Here is a 14,480-nt window from a genome sequence, read left to right on the forward strand (position 1 = left end):
CACACACACACACACACACACACACACACGCACGCACACACGCACACACGCACGCGCACACACACATGCATCCACACAAAGACATATATATGCATAGACACCCCCCCACATACATACAAGAAATATACATTTACACACATATATACACATGTACACACACACACAAATATAATAAGAAAAGGATTTAGATGCTATTGTCATATGCTTTGACGGTAGTTTCTGATTAACATTACCCAGAAAACCCCCAAACTTTCGAGTTCTGATCTCATTTCCTTTCCCAGTCCTGAGTGGTTTGTGGTTTCGGTTGCCTCTGACCTTGTCCCTCCATCGATTGTTCTGGTCCTAGGCAGCGGGCTGCTTTGCATGGAAGCGCCCGCTCAGGAGTCAGCCCTGCTTCTTTATCTTTCTGAACCACAGAGAAACGTCCTGTGCTGATGCCTCTTACACACTGAGGATGGGATTAAGAGGGAGCAGAAGATTTCGTAGGATGCTTAGAAAGATCTCAGAAGGACTTGTCTCTCCCGGTGGGGAAAGAAAACCAACTTCGAAGAAAAGAGTGTTCGCATACCAAACATTTCTGTGAAGTGTAGAAGGCATAGCACATCAGACATCAAAACACCCAACTGGCCTGGGGATTCAATGCTATTTCTTTTCTTCTTAATTTATTTATTTCTGAGGTATGCACATGCCACGGCACACACGTGATGGTCAGAGGACAACATATGGGAGCTGTTCCGTGTGGATTCTCCTGTGTGGATTCTGGAGGTCAACTCAGGCTGTCAGGCTCAGGGGTCACCTCCACCCACTGTGCCATCCTGCCAGCCCTCTGTGTCATGTTATAGGTGAAATCATATACACAAGTGAATGTGTACAATGAGTGAAAACTGCATTTGTGTATATAAAGTTCTCCACTACTTTCTCTTCCCTTACTTCCCTCTCTCTGCCTCTTTTTTTCTTCCTTCCTTCCTCCCTCCTTTCCTTATTTCCTCCTTTCTTCACTTCTTTTCTATGTCTTGCCCTTTCTTCTTTCCAACACAAGCTCTCCCTGGAGCCTAGGCTGGCCTTGAACTCATAACCTTCCCAGCTCAGCCTTCCAAGTGCCAGGATGACAGGCATGTACCACCAGACCTGGTTGAATGGGAATGGATTTCTCAGTATTACATTTATTATTTAGCTAGTTTTTGCTCCACGCTGTATAAACCCCAAATATAACCTAAAAACAAAACAAAACAAAACAAAAAAACCCCAAAAAACAAAGCACTATACATATATTTCTTTCACTTAAAAGGAAGCCCTGGTCTATCAGGTACTTTTTGTTGCTGTGATGAAAATACCCGATATAAGCCTGGCTCACAAGATTGAGGATTGGAGTCTAGATCCCCAGAAACCCATGTAAATGCCATGTGGGCATGGAGGACCATCTGTAATTCCAGCCTTGGGAGGAGGCAGCAGAGGATCCGCAGAGCAAGCTAGCTAGCAATACTAGTCATGTTGGTGAGCTCTAGGTTTGCTTGGGAGATCCTGCCTCTATGAATAAGGTGGAAGAGTGATAGAAGATGATTCTATACATGAACCTGGGACTTCCATGTGCACACACATACAAAAACATGTATGTTACACACATGCACATGCATGAAAAATGGAAAAAACCCTGAGTGCATAGTTTAAGAAAGGAAAGGTTTATTTGCTTATTTATGTATAGTTATAATGTGTCCATTACACACACACCAAAAAAGTTTAATGATTGGCAGCAAATTTGCCTGGCATGCAAAGGCCCTGGGTTCCATGCCTGGTTCTACAAAAAAGCAAAACTCTCTTAATTTTCTAAGACAGTGTTCTGTGGGTCACAGTCCCCTTGAGGGCCAAATGACCCTTTTACAGAGGTAGCCTAAGCCCATCACAAAACACAGATATTTACATTATGTTTTATAACAGTAGCAAAATTACAGCTATGAGGTAGCAGTGAAAGTAATGTTATGGTTGGGGGTCACCACAACATGAGGAACTGTACTACAGGGTCACAGCATCAGGAAGGTTGAAAATCACTGATCTAAGAGGCTAGCTCTTAAATTCAACTCTCCCTAGCAGCAACTCCTTAGATGCAGGTATGTTAATTAGCTTGATGGTACTGATCATTTCACACTGTACATCTATGAAAACATCCACAAACCAAACAGCTTTAAAATATACAGCTTTTATACATCCAGGATAGCCCAGCAAAACTGTTCGATAAATCTACGAGCCAAAAGAAAAGGCGAAAAGGGAAAGGAAATGTGTCTGTAAGGGAAAGGAAATGTGTCTCTAAGGGTAGGCAAAGGAGCATTGCTCTAATGAACTTTAGCAACAAGCTTTGCTGTCCCTGAGAATGGCCTGAATTAGCCTCAAATATGGTGGGCCCCTCTTGTCCCTGGTGACCCCTCCAGCTATGCATCTATTTCTGCAAGTACATTGCTTTACCCCCAACCCCACCCCCTTACCCTTCACTGCCACTATAGGGATGATCAAATCACTCTTGTCTTCAAGGAAAAATGAAGAGGCGCTGGAGACATAGATCAGTAGGTAAGACCATTTGTGTAAGCATGAAGACCTGAGTTCAAATCCCTAGCACCTGTGTATAAAGCTGGCCATTGCTGTAACCCCAGCACTGTAGAAAGACAGGAGAACTGCTGGGCCTTGCTGGCCTAGTCTAGCCGTCTGCTCAGTGAGGGACCCTGTCTCAAGGGAGTAAGGTAGAGAGTTGTTTTAGTTTCATTTCTGTTGCTATGACAAATACCTTGACCAAAATCAGTATTGAGAAGGAAGGGTTCATGTGGTCAAGTCAAGAACTTAAGCAGCCGGTCATGTCGCATTCACGGTCAAGAGCAGAGAGAGGACAAATATACCTTTCCTTCCTTGCTCGCTTTTAGCTCTCTTATACTGTCCAGGATCCCTTGCCTAAGGACTGGGTTTTCCTTCATCACTTAACAGTTGGCAACAATCCTCTACAGACAAGCCCACAGGCCAACCTTATCTAGAAAACTCCTCATGAAGACTCTCCCCAGGTGATTCTAGGTTGTGTTCAAGTTGACAGTTAAAATTAACCACAACACCATCAAAAATACCTAGGGCAGAAATTTTAATTCAAGAGACTACTTAGTTTTGAGAAGAAATTAAATGCAAAACAAAGCACCAGACTCTCTACTTAACACCCAGAGCAGGTCACTAAAGCATGAGATACACTGGTCAGTCTTTAGAGAAGAAAAGCCCAAGTCATCTGCACCCAAGAAGCAGTGATGTCTCTGCTTACATATCTCCACTGGAATGGGCTGGGATAAACCAATCTCACTTGATAAGTATAAGAAGCTTTGACCATACCTCAAGAATGAAGTTCACATCACAAATCAGGAGGAAGAGATGCCAAATAACCCACCTTGATTCCAAGTTCAATATTCTCTCCTCCGTACACATCCATCCCAGGGTCCAGCAGACCAATTTCACCAAAGAATTTCCTGTTAACCACAAATGAGCAGCCAATCATGGCTGGTGTCCTATGGGAGAAAGAAAGAAGCAAGACTATCAGTGCATAGGCAGGTGATGTCTTTTTTTTTTTTTAGACACTTGTAAGGTGTGCAAGGATTTCTGCTCTAGTCCTCTTTGAGTCCTCAATTTCTCCACTCCCCATCTCTTCATAAGGTTGCCTTTTAGCTGCAGGAGAACAGGGAGTGTAAGCATCAGGGGATATCCCAGATCCCTGATAAACAGGGTAAAGGCTGCTCTCATGTATGGTGTGGTGTCTACCACGTAGAGGGAGGTTCTCACTGCACTCCTGGAACAGCAGAGTGACTCTATGGAAGTCCAGAGGCTGTCTCAATAAATTTCAGTGTGAGCAGCCGTTTTAATCTGCTCTACCCCAGGAAGCAGAAGGGACTGATCGAACTTGAAGCATGAAGGCCAATCAGAGACTATGTGATGGTTAATCTTCAATGTTAACTTGCTAGGCTTGGAATCCCCTAGGAGACACCCCTATGACTGTGCTTCTGAGGGTATTTCCAGAGAGGTTTAATTGAGGAGGAAAGGATCTGTTCTCCACAAGTGGAGGGTGGCACCATCCCATGGGCTGGTGTTCTGAACTGAATAAAAAGGAGAGGGCAAAGTGAACAGCAGTATTCATCTCTATCTGCTTCCTGACAATGTGACCAGCCTCATGCTCCCAATGCCATGATGGACTGTGTCTTCAAACTGTGAGCCAAAATAAACCCTTCCTGTTGTAAGTCGCTTTCATCAGATATTTGGTTACAGCAATGGGGAAAGTAACTAGCATAGAGTCTGAAACCCAAAGGATCCAGTATCCATATTCTCTCTGGAGACACTAGACTTGGAAGCTGGTGTCTTAAAGAAGGTAGAAGACTTAGAGAAAAAAGTATTTGTGTCTATGGGTATCTGAGACATTGTCCCAGATGCCTCCTCACTGGAACAAGACTAAGGAAAGACAGCTCTCCAGATAGGTGTGAGTCCTCAGGAGACCACAGGAAGCCTGGCCTCTCTGTCTGCATCCTGGGTACTTCATCAGAACGTGGAGACAAGGGCTGGGATGCTGATCCTGATGGAGAACAAAGAGCTGTGTGATATTGCTGATGGTACCTTGTGAAGAGGTTGTGGTTGAAATCTGCCACAGTGTCAAGGAGTCTGACAGAGACTGTGGGAAGGAGAGGCTGAAAGGAGCCCTAGGAAGAGGCCCCAGGACGCAGGATCACTTTGAAACAAATGTAAACACGGGGATCTGGGGGTACCTCACAATGCTAGGAACAAGTGAGATTCCTGGCTGAACACTGTGACTAACTGGTAAAAGACATGGAGACTTGGTAGTTAAAAGACACACAGTCAAGCTGGGCATAGTGGTATATACCTATAATCCCAGTAGGATGGAGGTGGAGGCAGAAGGATTTGTGAATTCAGGGTTAGCCTGGGCTACAGAGTGAGTTCAAGGCAAGCCTGGGCCATTCAGTGAGTTCAAGGGAAGCCTTCACCATGTCTCAAACTCAAGACCAGCTTGAGCTACATGAGTTCAAGGCCAACCTGGGCCACATAGTGAGTTCAAGGACAGTTTGGACTACACAGGGGAACTTAAGGCCAGGCTAGGGCGCATCATATGTACAAGGCCTATCTAGGGTACTGAGTTTAGCCTCAGCTACATAGTAAATTCACAGCCAGCCTAAGCCACTTGAATGAGTTGAGGCTAGGCCAGCCAGCACTGCCAGTGAGTTCAGGCCATAACTGCTTGCTATACTGGACCATCTGACTGCACTTAAAAAAGGATCAGCTTAGCCGGGCGGTGGTGGCGCACGCCTTTAATCCCAGCACTCGGGAGGCAGAGCCAGGCGGATCTCTGTGAGTTCGAGGCCAGCCTGGGCTACCAAGTGAGTTCCAGGAAAGGAGCAAAGCTACACAGAGAAACCCTGTCTCGAAAAACCAAAAAAAAAAAAAAAAAAAAAAAAAAAAAAGGATCAGCTGTCCTTTGCCTGGGAGAAAGAGTTCCCTGGGGAGAAGCCACTGCTTGACACAATGAGACCTGCTGTGCCCGGGGGCAGGTGATCGACCCTCACCCTCACCATTGTGAGCCAAGAACAAAGTGTGGCCTCACTTCCCCTGCAGGCATCCATGCCACCTGTTCAGCCATGTGAGCTGTAGTCAATAACACACGGGGGATGATGAGATTCTTCAACGGGTGCTTAGAGCCTCATTTTTTTCAAACTCAACCGCAATTACTACCATTAACACCAACATTCCAACTCAAAAAATCATTCAAAAGTGATAATCATATTAAGGGAATCTGCCAATGCCCTAATAGCTCCATTACAGAGAAGAAGAACGGAAATTAAAAACAATCACTTTTATTGTTGCTATTACACAAAATATATGCATCACACACAACCAGTCCAGCTGACAAAGAGAGAGGAGGGAAGGAAGAGAGAGTCAGCCAGGAATGGATGGCAGCCACGAGAACTCCCATTCAGAGGTATAAAGCTTTCTGGGTTTCCATGCTGGCCCTTTTCATAGGTTTAACCAAGAGTCTGCCACTGTTTGCTTCCACATTTTCTATGGTTTGAATCTAAAATATCCCCCACAGGTTATCTGGGAGGCCCTTTAGGGGGCGGGGCCCAGTTGAAGGAAGTAGGTCACTAAAGGGGTGGGGTATTGAAGGTCATACCTCAGACCCTACTTCCAGCCTCGGAATCTTGGTCCACTATAATATAAGGAGTCTCCATCACAAACTCCCACCATGAACTCTTCCATGTTTTCCCAACCATGATAGAAGGAAAATAAACCTTCTAAGACATAGGCTAAAAGATCATCTTTAACCCAAGATGAATAATGTTGATTATTAACTTGAAGAGATCTGGAATCATAGAGGAGACAAACCTCTGGGCATGTCTGTGAGGGACTTTCTAGATTAGGTTCTTTGAGGTGTTGTCTCAGGGTTTCTATTGCTGTGATGAGACACCATGACCACAGCAACTCTTATAAATGAAAATGTTTAACTGGGGCTTGCTTACAGTTTCAGAGGCTTAGTCTATGATTATCATGGTGGAACATGGCGGCATGCAGGCAGACATGGTGCTGGAGAAGGAGCTGAGAGTGGAGAATGAGCTACATCTTAACCCACAGGCAACAGGAAGTGAATTGAACTAGGTATAACTTGAGCATAGGAGACCTCAAAGTCCACCCCCACAGTGACACACTTCCTCCAACAAGACCACACTTCCTCCAACAAGGCTACACCTCCTATTAGTACTACTCCCTATGAACTTATGGGGGCCAATTACATTCAAACCACAGGTGGGAAGACCCACCCTCAACCTAGGTATCACCATCCAATAGGCTGGGGTCCTGGACTAACTATGAATACAATGTAACTTCCAATTTCTGCTGCTTTGACTTCCACTACTGTGATAGACTGTATCCATTTAAACTGTGAGACAAAAACAAACCTTTCTTCCTATAGTTACCTTTGTCTGCATTTTGTTACAGCTATGAGTTAAGTAACTAGTACACACTATAGTGCACAGCTGGAAGGGACCTCATGGTGGAGTTCCCACCTCAAATTTCCCACTAAGGTGCTGGAGATGCAGCTTAGTGGTAGATTACCTGCTTAGAACCCCCCAATGTGGAGTTATGGAAGTGTCTCAGCAGTAGAGCTCCAGTTTAGAATCCCTCAGTGAGGGGCTGGTGGCATGGCCAAGTGGTGGCACCATTATTTAGCATATGCAAGGCCCTAGTTTCAATCTACATCATCCTCAAAGATACCTCAGCATTAGCTTCAGCAACTCTTCTCAGAGTATAGTCAGCCCCGGTTCGTTCTGTGGCTAGTGCTGTTAGCCCTCTGCTCATAGGTTTTACACCCATGGATTCAACCAACCAGCAACTGGAAATACTTAAAAAAAAAATTGCATCTGTATTGAATATATGTACAGATATTTCCTCTCACTCTTATTCCCTAACGTTATAATGCAAACTTGCACATTGACATCGTGCCGAGGTTTTCCGTGTTGAGGTGATTAATGGCCCAGGATGATGTAAGTTTTGTGGGAACACCACACTGTCTACATAAGAGACTTGAACATATTGGATTTGGGTAACTGTGTCAGGGTCCTAGGACCAATCTTCCATGCACAGAACCGAGGACAACTCTGTCAACTACTTTGGTAACAGGCACCTTGCTTGTTAACATCCCACTTACTACAGGGCACTTTGTGATGATGTCATGTTCCATTGACTCCTAATGTGCTTCCCATAAACACAGTGAGGTCCACAGGGGATGTTGCCCTTCAGTCCCAGAAGCTGGATGCTAAGGACACCAGTAGATAAAACAGAGGAGGGGGGAGAACTGTCTACAGCAAGTTGCTCAGTCCAGCAAAGCCCTTTATTGGGAATCTCACTACTTCCGGGAGATTCATAATCCTCAAAGTGTCACTGCTTTAGAGATGTCATTAAGCCCATTTCCTGTTGGAGGGAACTGACACTCAGAGACTATGCTTAGCTAACTTTCCATTGCTATAGCAAAACACCCAAGATCATTCACTTATAAAGAAAAAAGGTTCATTTTGGCTTGAAAGAGTCCAATCCATACAAAGTAGTTCCACTGTTCTCTTAGCATTTTCATTGTTGTTGTTATTATTATTATTATTATTATTATTATTATTATTATTATTGGGGTCAGAGGACAACTTTCAGGATCTCTCCTTCCACCACGTGAGTCCTCCCTCCTCCCACTTCAAGGACATTCCCAACAATCTAAGATTCTCTCAGCAACTCCATGTCTTCTCTTCCTCTCCCCCACCCCCTCGTGTGTGTGTGTGTGTGTGTGTGTGTGTGTGTGTGTGTGTGTGTGTGTGTGTGTGTACATGGACGTGGAGGCCAAAGGATGACCCCAGGTGTCATTCCCCAAGTGCTGCCCACCTTCTTTTTGAGCCAGAGTCTCTCACTGGCTTGGAACTGGACCATTAGGCTAGCTTGACTCGAGAGGCCCAGGCATCCACTTGGCTTGGCTGCCCAGCGCTGGCTGGGATCCTAAGTGTGCACCACCACAGCAGGCACTTAAAAAAAGATTTTTTTTAAATGTGTGAGTGTTCTGTTTACATATATGTCTGTGCACCACCATATGCATACTGGCACTTGCAGAAGAGGGACCCAGATTCTCTGGAAACGTAATTACTGATGGTTGCCAGCTACCATGTGGGTGCTGGGAACAGAATCGCAGTCTTCTGTAAGAGCAATATGTGCTCTTAACCAATCACATCTCTCCAGCCCCAAGGTATGGCATTTTTATGTCTGTTCTCAGGAGGATTCAGGCCCTCATGCTTAAAGGATAAGTATTTACCAAGTAATCCATCTTCTCAGAGTCCATTTCTTTTCTCTTTTTAAAAAACATTTTTATCCGTTTATTTTTATGTATAAAAGTGTTTTGTCCACCATGTGTGTGCCTGGTGCCTGTAGAAGCCAGCAGAGAGCATTGGATCTCCTGAAACTGGAATTAGATGGTTTCAACCTGCCACGCGGGTGCTGGGAAGCGAACCCAGGTCTCCTGCAAGAACAGCAAGTGCTCTTAACTGAGGAGCTAGCTCTCTAGTCCTTCACTTTGTTTTTTTGAGACAAGGTCTCTCCCTAGACTGGAGCTCACCAAGTAGACTAAGCTGGCAGGTCAGTGAGCCCCGGGGCTCTTCCTGTCTCTACCTTCCCAGCGCTGGGATTACAAGTGCATTCTGCCCTACACTCCTGGCATTTTATATGGGCTATGGGAATTGAACTCAGGCCCTTATGCCTACATGGCAAGCAATTTACTAACAGCTCAGGTTAATTCTAAATGTCAACTGCCATGACCACTGGGTCATCCCTCTCTCCAGCACCCAGAGTCCACTTCTTAAAGGTCCCACTACCTCCCATTACCACGGCCCTGGGGAGCAGGCCTTTAACACTCGGCTCTCAGGGAATATTTCAGACCCAAACTTCAGGAGAGGTAATAGTAAGATTTGATCAAGCACAGTTTGGTTCCTGTAAGCTGTGAGGATCCCAGAGCTACCCGGTGATGGCAGACTTCCCTCCACTCCTTGGTGCAGGGCTGCCTCGCCAACCAGATAAGCTAAAACCAACAGCAGCGAAGAGCGCTCCCGCTGCATGGACCAAGAGGTCTCGTTCTGAAGCTTTTTTTGGGAACTTGCGGCTGCTAAACACTAAAAATATAATTTGGGGGAAGGAACTGGCAGGCTTGGGGAGTCTTAGCTTGCACAGGAGAGTAATTTAATACTCAGGGTTCCATTTGTCTGTGCTAGACATATAAATACCGGAAGGGTTAGTGCCCCTGCCTTTTAAAAAAATCAAACTCCGTATCCAGCACACACATATCTCACAGATCAGACCCAAAGGCCAGAGCTTTGCGGTTCAATGGAGGGAACATTTTTCGCGTTTGTTGCTGGGGAGATAATTCACCCTGGAATAACTTCCTCCCAAACAACGGGGGGGGGGGGGGGAAGCAGGCTGCCTGGGTGTTAAGAGCCTTTGTTTGTGGGGGGGATAAAGGAAAGGCTCATCTCCTCTCCCCTTGAGTGTGATTTTTCACAGATTAGAAGGAAAAAAAAAAAACCACCCTGCCAGTGGGGATTGAAGTTGTCAGTTTCCAATGCCTGTTTCCTTGGCTGACCGATTTCCGCTCAGGCTTGTTTCACTGAAACAAAGACCATCTCCAATCTCTCTCCAGTGAGCTGTTTCCTAGGAGCCATTTTCTCACCATAACACATTTATTTGTTCTTTGCTAATCACATTTGATTTAGTCTTTGAGGAACTGATTTGATTTGCTGATAGGTCTTTGAAGAGTAGTTTTGTAAAAACATGGTGTGTTCTAAGAAGTGATCTGTTAAGGCATTATCAGCCATCAGAACTTCTTATAGCCGTGTGTGTGTGTGTGTGTGTGTGTGTGTGTGTGTGTGTGCAGTTGCCTGCAGAGTCCAGCAGAGGGCATATCATATCCCATGGAGCTGGAGTTACAGGTGTTTATGAGCTGCCCCATGTGGGTACTGGGAACTGAACTGGGGTCCTCTAGCCAAACAGTATGTTTTAACTTCAGCACCATCTCTCCAGCCTAAGATACATTTTTTTAAGTATGTGATTAACCAACTTGTGAGATGAGACATGGTTGGGTAAATGTTTTGGAGAAAAATAAGTTTATTATAGATATCAGTAAAACATATTGTCTGTTTTGGTCTGACTAAAGAGCTATGAGGTGTGTGTACATGTAGAGAGTCAGAGGTAGATGTTGGTTGTTTTCTCAATTACTCTCCACCTAACTTTGAGGCAGAGTCTCTACAGAACCTAGCGTTTGCCACATTGACTAGGCTGGCTGGCCAGTGAGGTTCAGGGATTCACCTGTCTCTGTCTCCTTCATCACGTCACCACACCTGGCTGTTTTCTGTAGATCATAGGGTAGTACGCTGGTTAGTTTTTTGTAAACTAAACACAGGCTAGGGGCAGGGCGGCATGAAGAAAGAGAGAACCTCAACTGAGAAAATGCCTCTCCATCAGACTGACCTGTGGACAAGTCGGAGGGGGGCATTCTCTTGATTAATAATTGACTTGGGAGGGCCCAACCCACTATGGGCAGTGGCACTCCTGGGCAAGTGGTCCTGGGTTTTATAAGAAAGCAAGCTGAGGGGCTGGAGAGATGGCTCAGCAGTTGAGACCATGTGTTGATCTTACAGAGGACCCAGGTTTGGGTCCCAGCACCCACATGATAGCTCACAGCCATCCATGGTTCCAATTCCAGGGTATCCTCTGATGCTCTCTTCTGACCTCTGCAAGTACCAGGAACGCATGTGGTATAAAACATACATGCAGGCAAAACAATCATACACATAAAACTAAAGAAAGAAGAATCAGAATCAGAACCAAAGGATGGGGGAGGAGGGAGGTAGAGGGAGGGGGGAGGAGGGAGGAGGGAGCAGGAGCAGCAGCACCTGAGCAAGTCATGGAGAGCAAGAGAGTGAGCAGTGTTCCCTTATAGTTCCTGCCTTCAGTTCCTGTCCTGATTTCCCACAGTTATAGTGTAGCCTGGGGGCTGGGAGCTGAAATAACCCTTTCCTCTCCAGGTTGCTTTTGGTCATGGTGTTTACCACAGCAATGGAAAGCAAACTAGGCAAGGTTTGGACTTAGGCCCTCACCCTTCTGTAGCAAGCCCTTTTAGTAGCTGGGCCATCTACCCATTCCTGGGCTGAATACTTTTATAGTATACTTTTATATATATTATATATATATATAATATACATAGTATACTATATATATAGTATACTTTTATACTTTTATAGTATACTTTTATATTCATCACTGATTTCTTGATGGAAACAGAAAAAACTGAACCTTAATGGAGCAAAAGTACATCCCTTGTAGTTATCAGTTTTACCTTAACTGAGTTCCAATACCCAAGAGACATAAAGGAGGACATTTTTATTTTGATTCACAGTTGTAGAGGGGTCACTCCAATGCTACTTGTCCCATGTGCTTAGGAAGACCAGCACAATGTTGGGAGCGTACTGAAGAGAACAATGTTCCCACCATGGTGAACAGGAAGGAGAGGGAGTGAAAAAGAAGGGCCCTGAGACAACATATAGACTCTTAGGACACACCTCTAGTGACCTACTTCCTCATGCTAGGCTCCAACTTCTAATAGTTTCTGGAACTTTCTAAAATAGGCCCACCAGCTGAGGACCGTGCATTCAACATGACCCTATAGGGGATATTTTACATTCGAACCACAGCAGGCCCTACGACAGGAACCAGGTCTTATTCGAAGAGTCTATAAAAAGTGCACCTTTCTCCCTGCCTCCCCTCCTTTTTGACTGCTACAAGGTCAGGTGACCAGGATATTTGGCCTGACCACTGGCCCATATCAATGGAGCCAGCCAAGTTTATAAAACGGGGCGCCAAAATAAGCCTGTCCCCCTCGAAGTTGTTTTTCTTGGATGTTCTGTCACGGTGACGAAAAGCAACTGACTCACCCACAAATTCAGCTCTAAGCTTCCTCATATCTGCTACAAGCAGCATCCCTGGACTCGTCTGGAGCGTCTAAAAGATGTTTGTTTCTAAGAGAGGTACCGTTGGGACTGAGGTGTAGTGGTATCTGCTCCACAGGTAGCTCAGTGGTTAAGAGCACTGACTGATGTTCCAGGGGACCCAGGTTCAATTCCCAGGCTATCTGGTGTCTGATCACATCAACAAAAAACCAAAAACCAGAAGAAGAAGAAGAAGAAGAAGAAGAAGAAGAAGAAGAAGAAGAAGAAGAAGACGACGACATGTGATCCCTCTCTCCTCTCATTTTAAGAGGTCACATAAAATGGCAAGAAGCACCGCCTCCTTCAGGCTATATAGCTCCAGGTCATGGGCAGAGCAAATACCACCACACTGAGGAGAAGGTGCAGTCAGTGAAATGCTCGTTCTTCAAGCCTGAGAACTTGAATTTGATCCTCGAAATTCAGATGAAAAGAAAAAGCACATGGCGACATGTGCTTATAACTCCAGCATCAAGGAGGAAGAAACAGGTGGATCCCTGGGCCACGGTGTCCACCCCGCCTGGTTTAACTGGTGAGTTTGCAACCAGTGAGAGACCGTGTCTCAAAAAACAATATGGATAGCAACTGAGCAATGACAACTAAAACTAAAGTTTACCTCTGCCCTCCACACACATGTGCACCTCCCAGGCACCACACCCACGCACACACGCATGCAAAAGCACACACACACACACACACACACACACACACACACACACACACAGTTGCAATTATTCAACCACTAAGGCCCAAGGGATAATGACTTGGAGAAGTCTTCAGCAAATAGCACAAACTTTACCAACCTTTAGATATTCACCAGCACCAGCTCACTGTGCGCCCAAGAATATGATGAGAGCAATTGTATTCAGAATCTGAATAAGGTCCATGTTAGACCCTGGCACAGATGGGCTTGTTCATGCCGTCTTTAAGAAAGTGGCTTGAGTAGAATGATACAACGATTATTTTGAAAGGTGTGTGTGTGTGGGGGGGGTGTTTCCTGCATTCGCCTTGCCATCTGGAGGCAGCCACACCTCGAGATGATAAAGACGTCAGAGCTGGGATGGAAGGAATTGAAGGAGCTGGTCTGCTGTGACGGCAAAGCCAACATTTGAGACTAATTTTTAAAATGGCAGTCTCAATAGGGTCTCAAGTGCATGAGCCAGGCACCAGAGCGAGACGTATTTTATATATCCTCCAAATCCTCTTTATAGATCAAAGATGGCTACCATGTGAAGTCACAGGAAGGGGGGCTATAACCCTGTAGTGGGTGTCAATACTGGCTTAACTTAGGATAACCTGGGGAAGTTTGGTTTAGCACTATTGTTTTAATGTATGTGTATTCCTGTGTGCAGATGCATGTGTAGACACAGGTGCATATACACACGTGTATGCGTATAGAGACTAGAGTATTCTTTAGTGTCATTTCTTAGAAATGCTATCTACCTCCTTTGAGACAAGGTCATTGACTTGTCTGGAACTCACCAAGTAGCCAGGATGACTGGTCAGTAAGCCCCAGGGATCCACTCATCTCTACCTCCCCAGAGCTGGGATTACAAGTATGTCCCACCTTGCCTGGCTATTTATGTGGGTTCTGGGGATTGAACTTGGGCCCTATGCTTGCACAATGTCCTGGTTAGTTTTAAATGTCAACTTGACACAGTCTAGAGTCATTTGAGAAGAGAGCTTCAACTGAGGTGTTGCCAAGATCAGATTGGCCTGTAGCCATGTCAGTAGGGGATTGTCTTGATTATTAATTGATGTAGGAAGGCACAGTCCACTGTGGGTGGCACCATTCCCTAGGCAGGTAGTCCTGAGCTGTATAAGAATCTAGCTAAGCATGAGCCCAAGAGCAAGTCAGCAAGCAGCATTCCTCTAGGCTTTCTGCTATACTTCTCTAGCTAGAGTTCC

The 14,480-nt window shown here is 45.3% G+C and overlaps 1 protein-coding gene across 1 annotated transcript in view; it reads right to left on the bottom strand.

The window, feature by feature from the left end:
• Positions 1-3,521, bottom strand: part of LOC131898375 (polypeptide N-acetylgalactosaminyltransferase 17) — an 84,789-nt gene extending 81,268 nt beyond the window's left edge. Inside the window, exon 1 of the mRNA XM_059249513.1 lies at positions 3,410-3,521. Coding sequence (XP_059105496.1) covers positions 3,410-3,517 — 108 coding nt within the window. The 5' untranslated portion in view covers positions 3,518-3,521. The remainder of the gene's footprint in view (positions 1-3,409) is intronic.
• Between the last annotated feature and the right edge of the window lie 10,959 nt (positions 3,522-14,480).

The sequence above is a fragment of the Peromyscus eremicus genome, chromosome 23 (assembly GCF_949786415.1).
Source record: "Peromyscus eremicus chromosome 23, PerEre_H2_v1, whole genome shotgun sequence".
In the NCBI taxonomy this organism is placed as follows: domain Eukaryota; kingdom Metazoa; phylum Chordata; class Mammalia; order Rodentia; family Cricetidae; genus Peromyscus; species Peromyscus eremicus.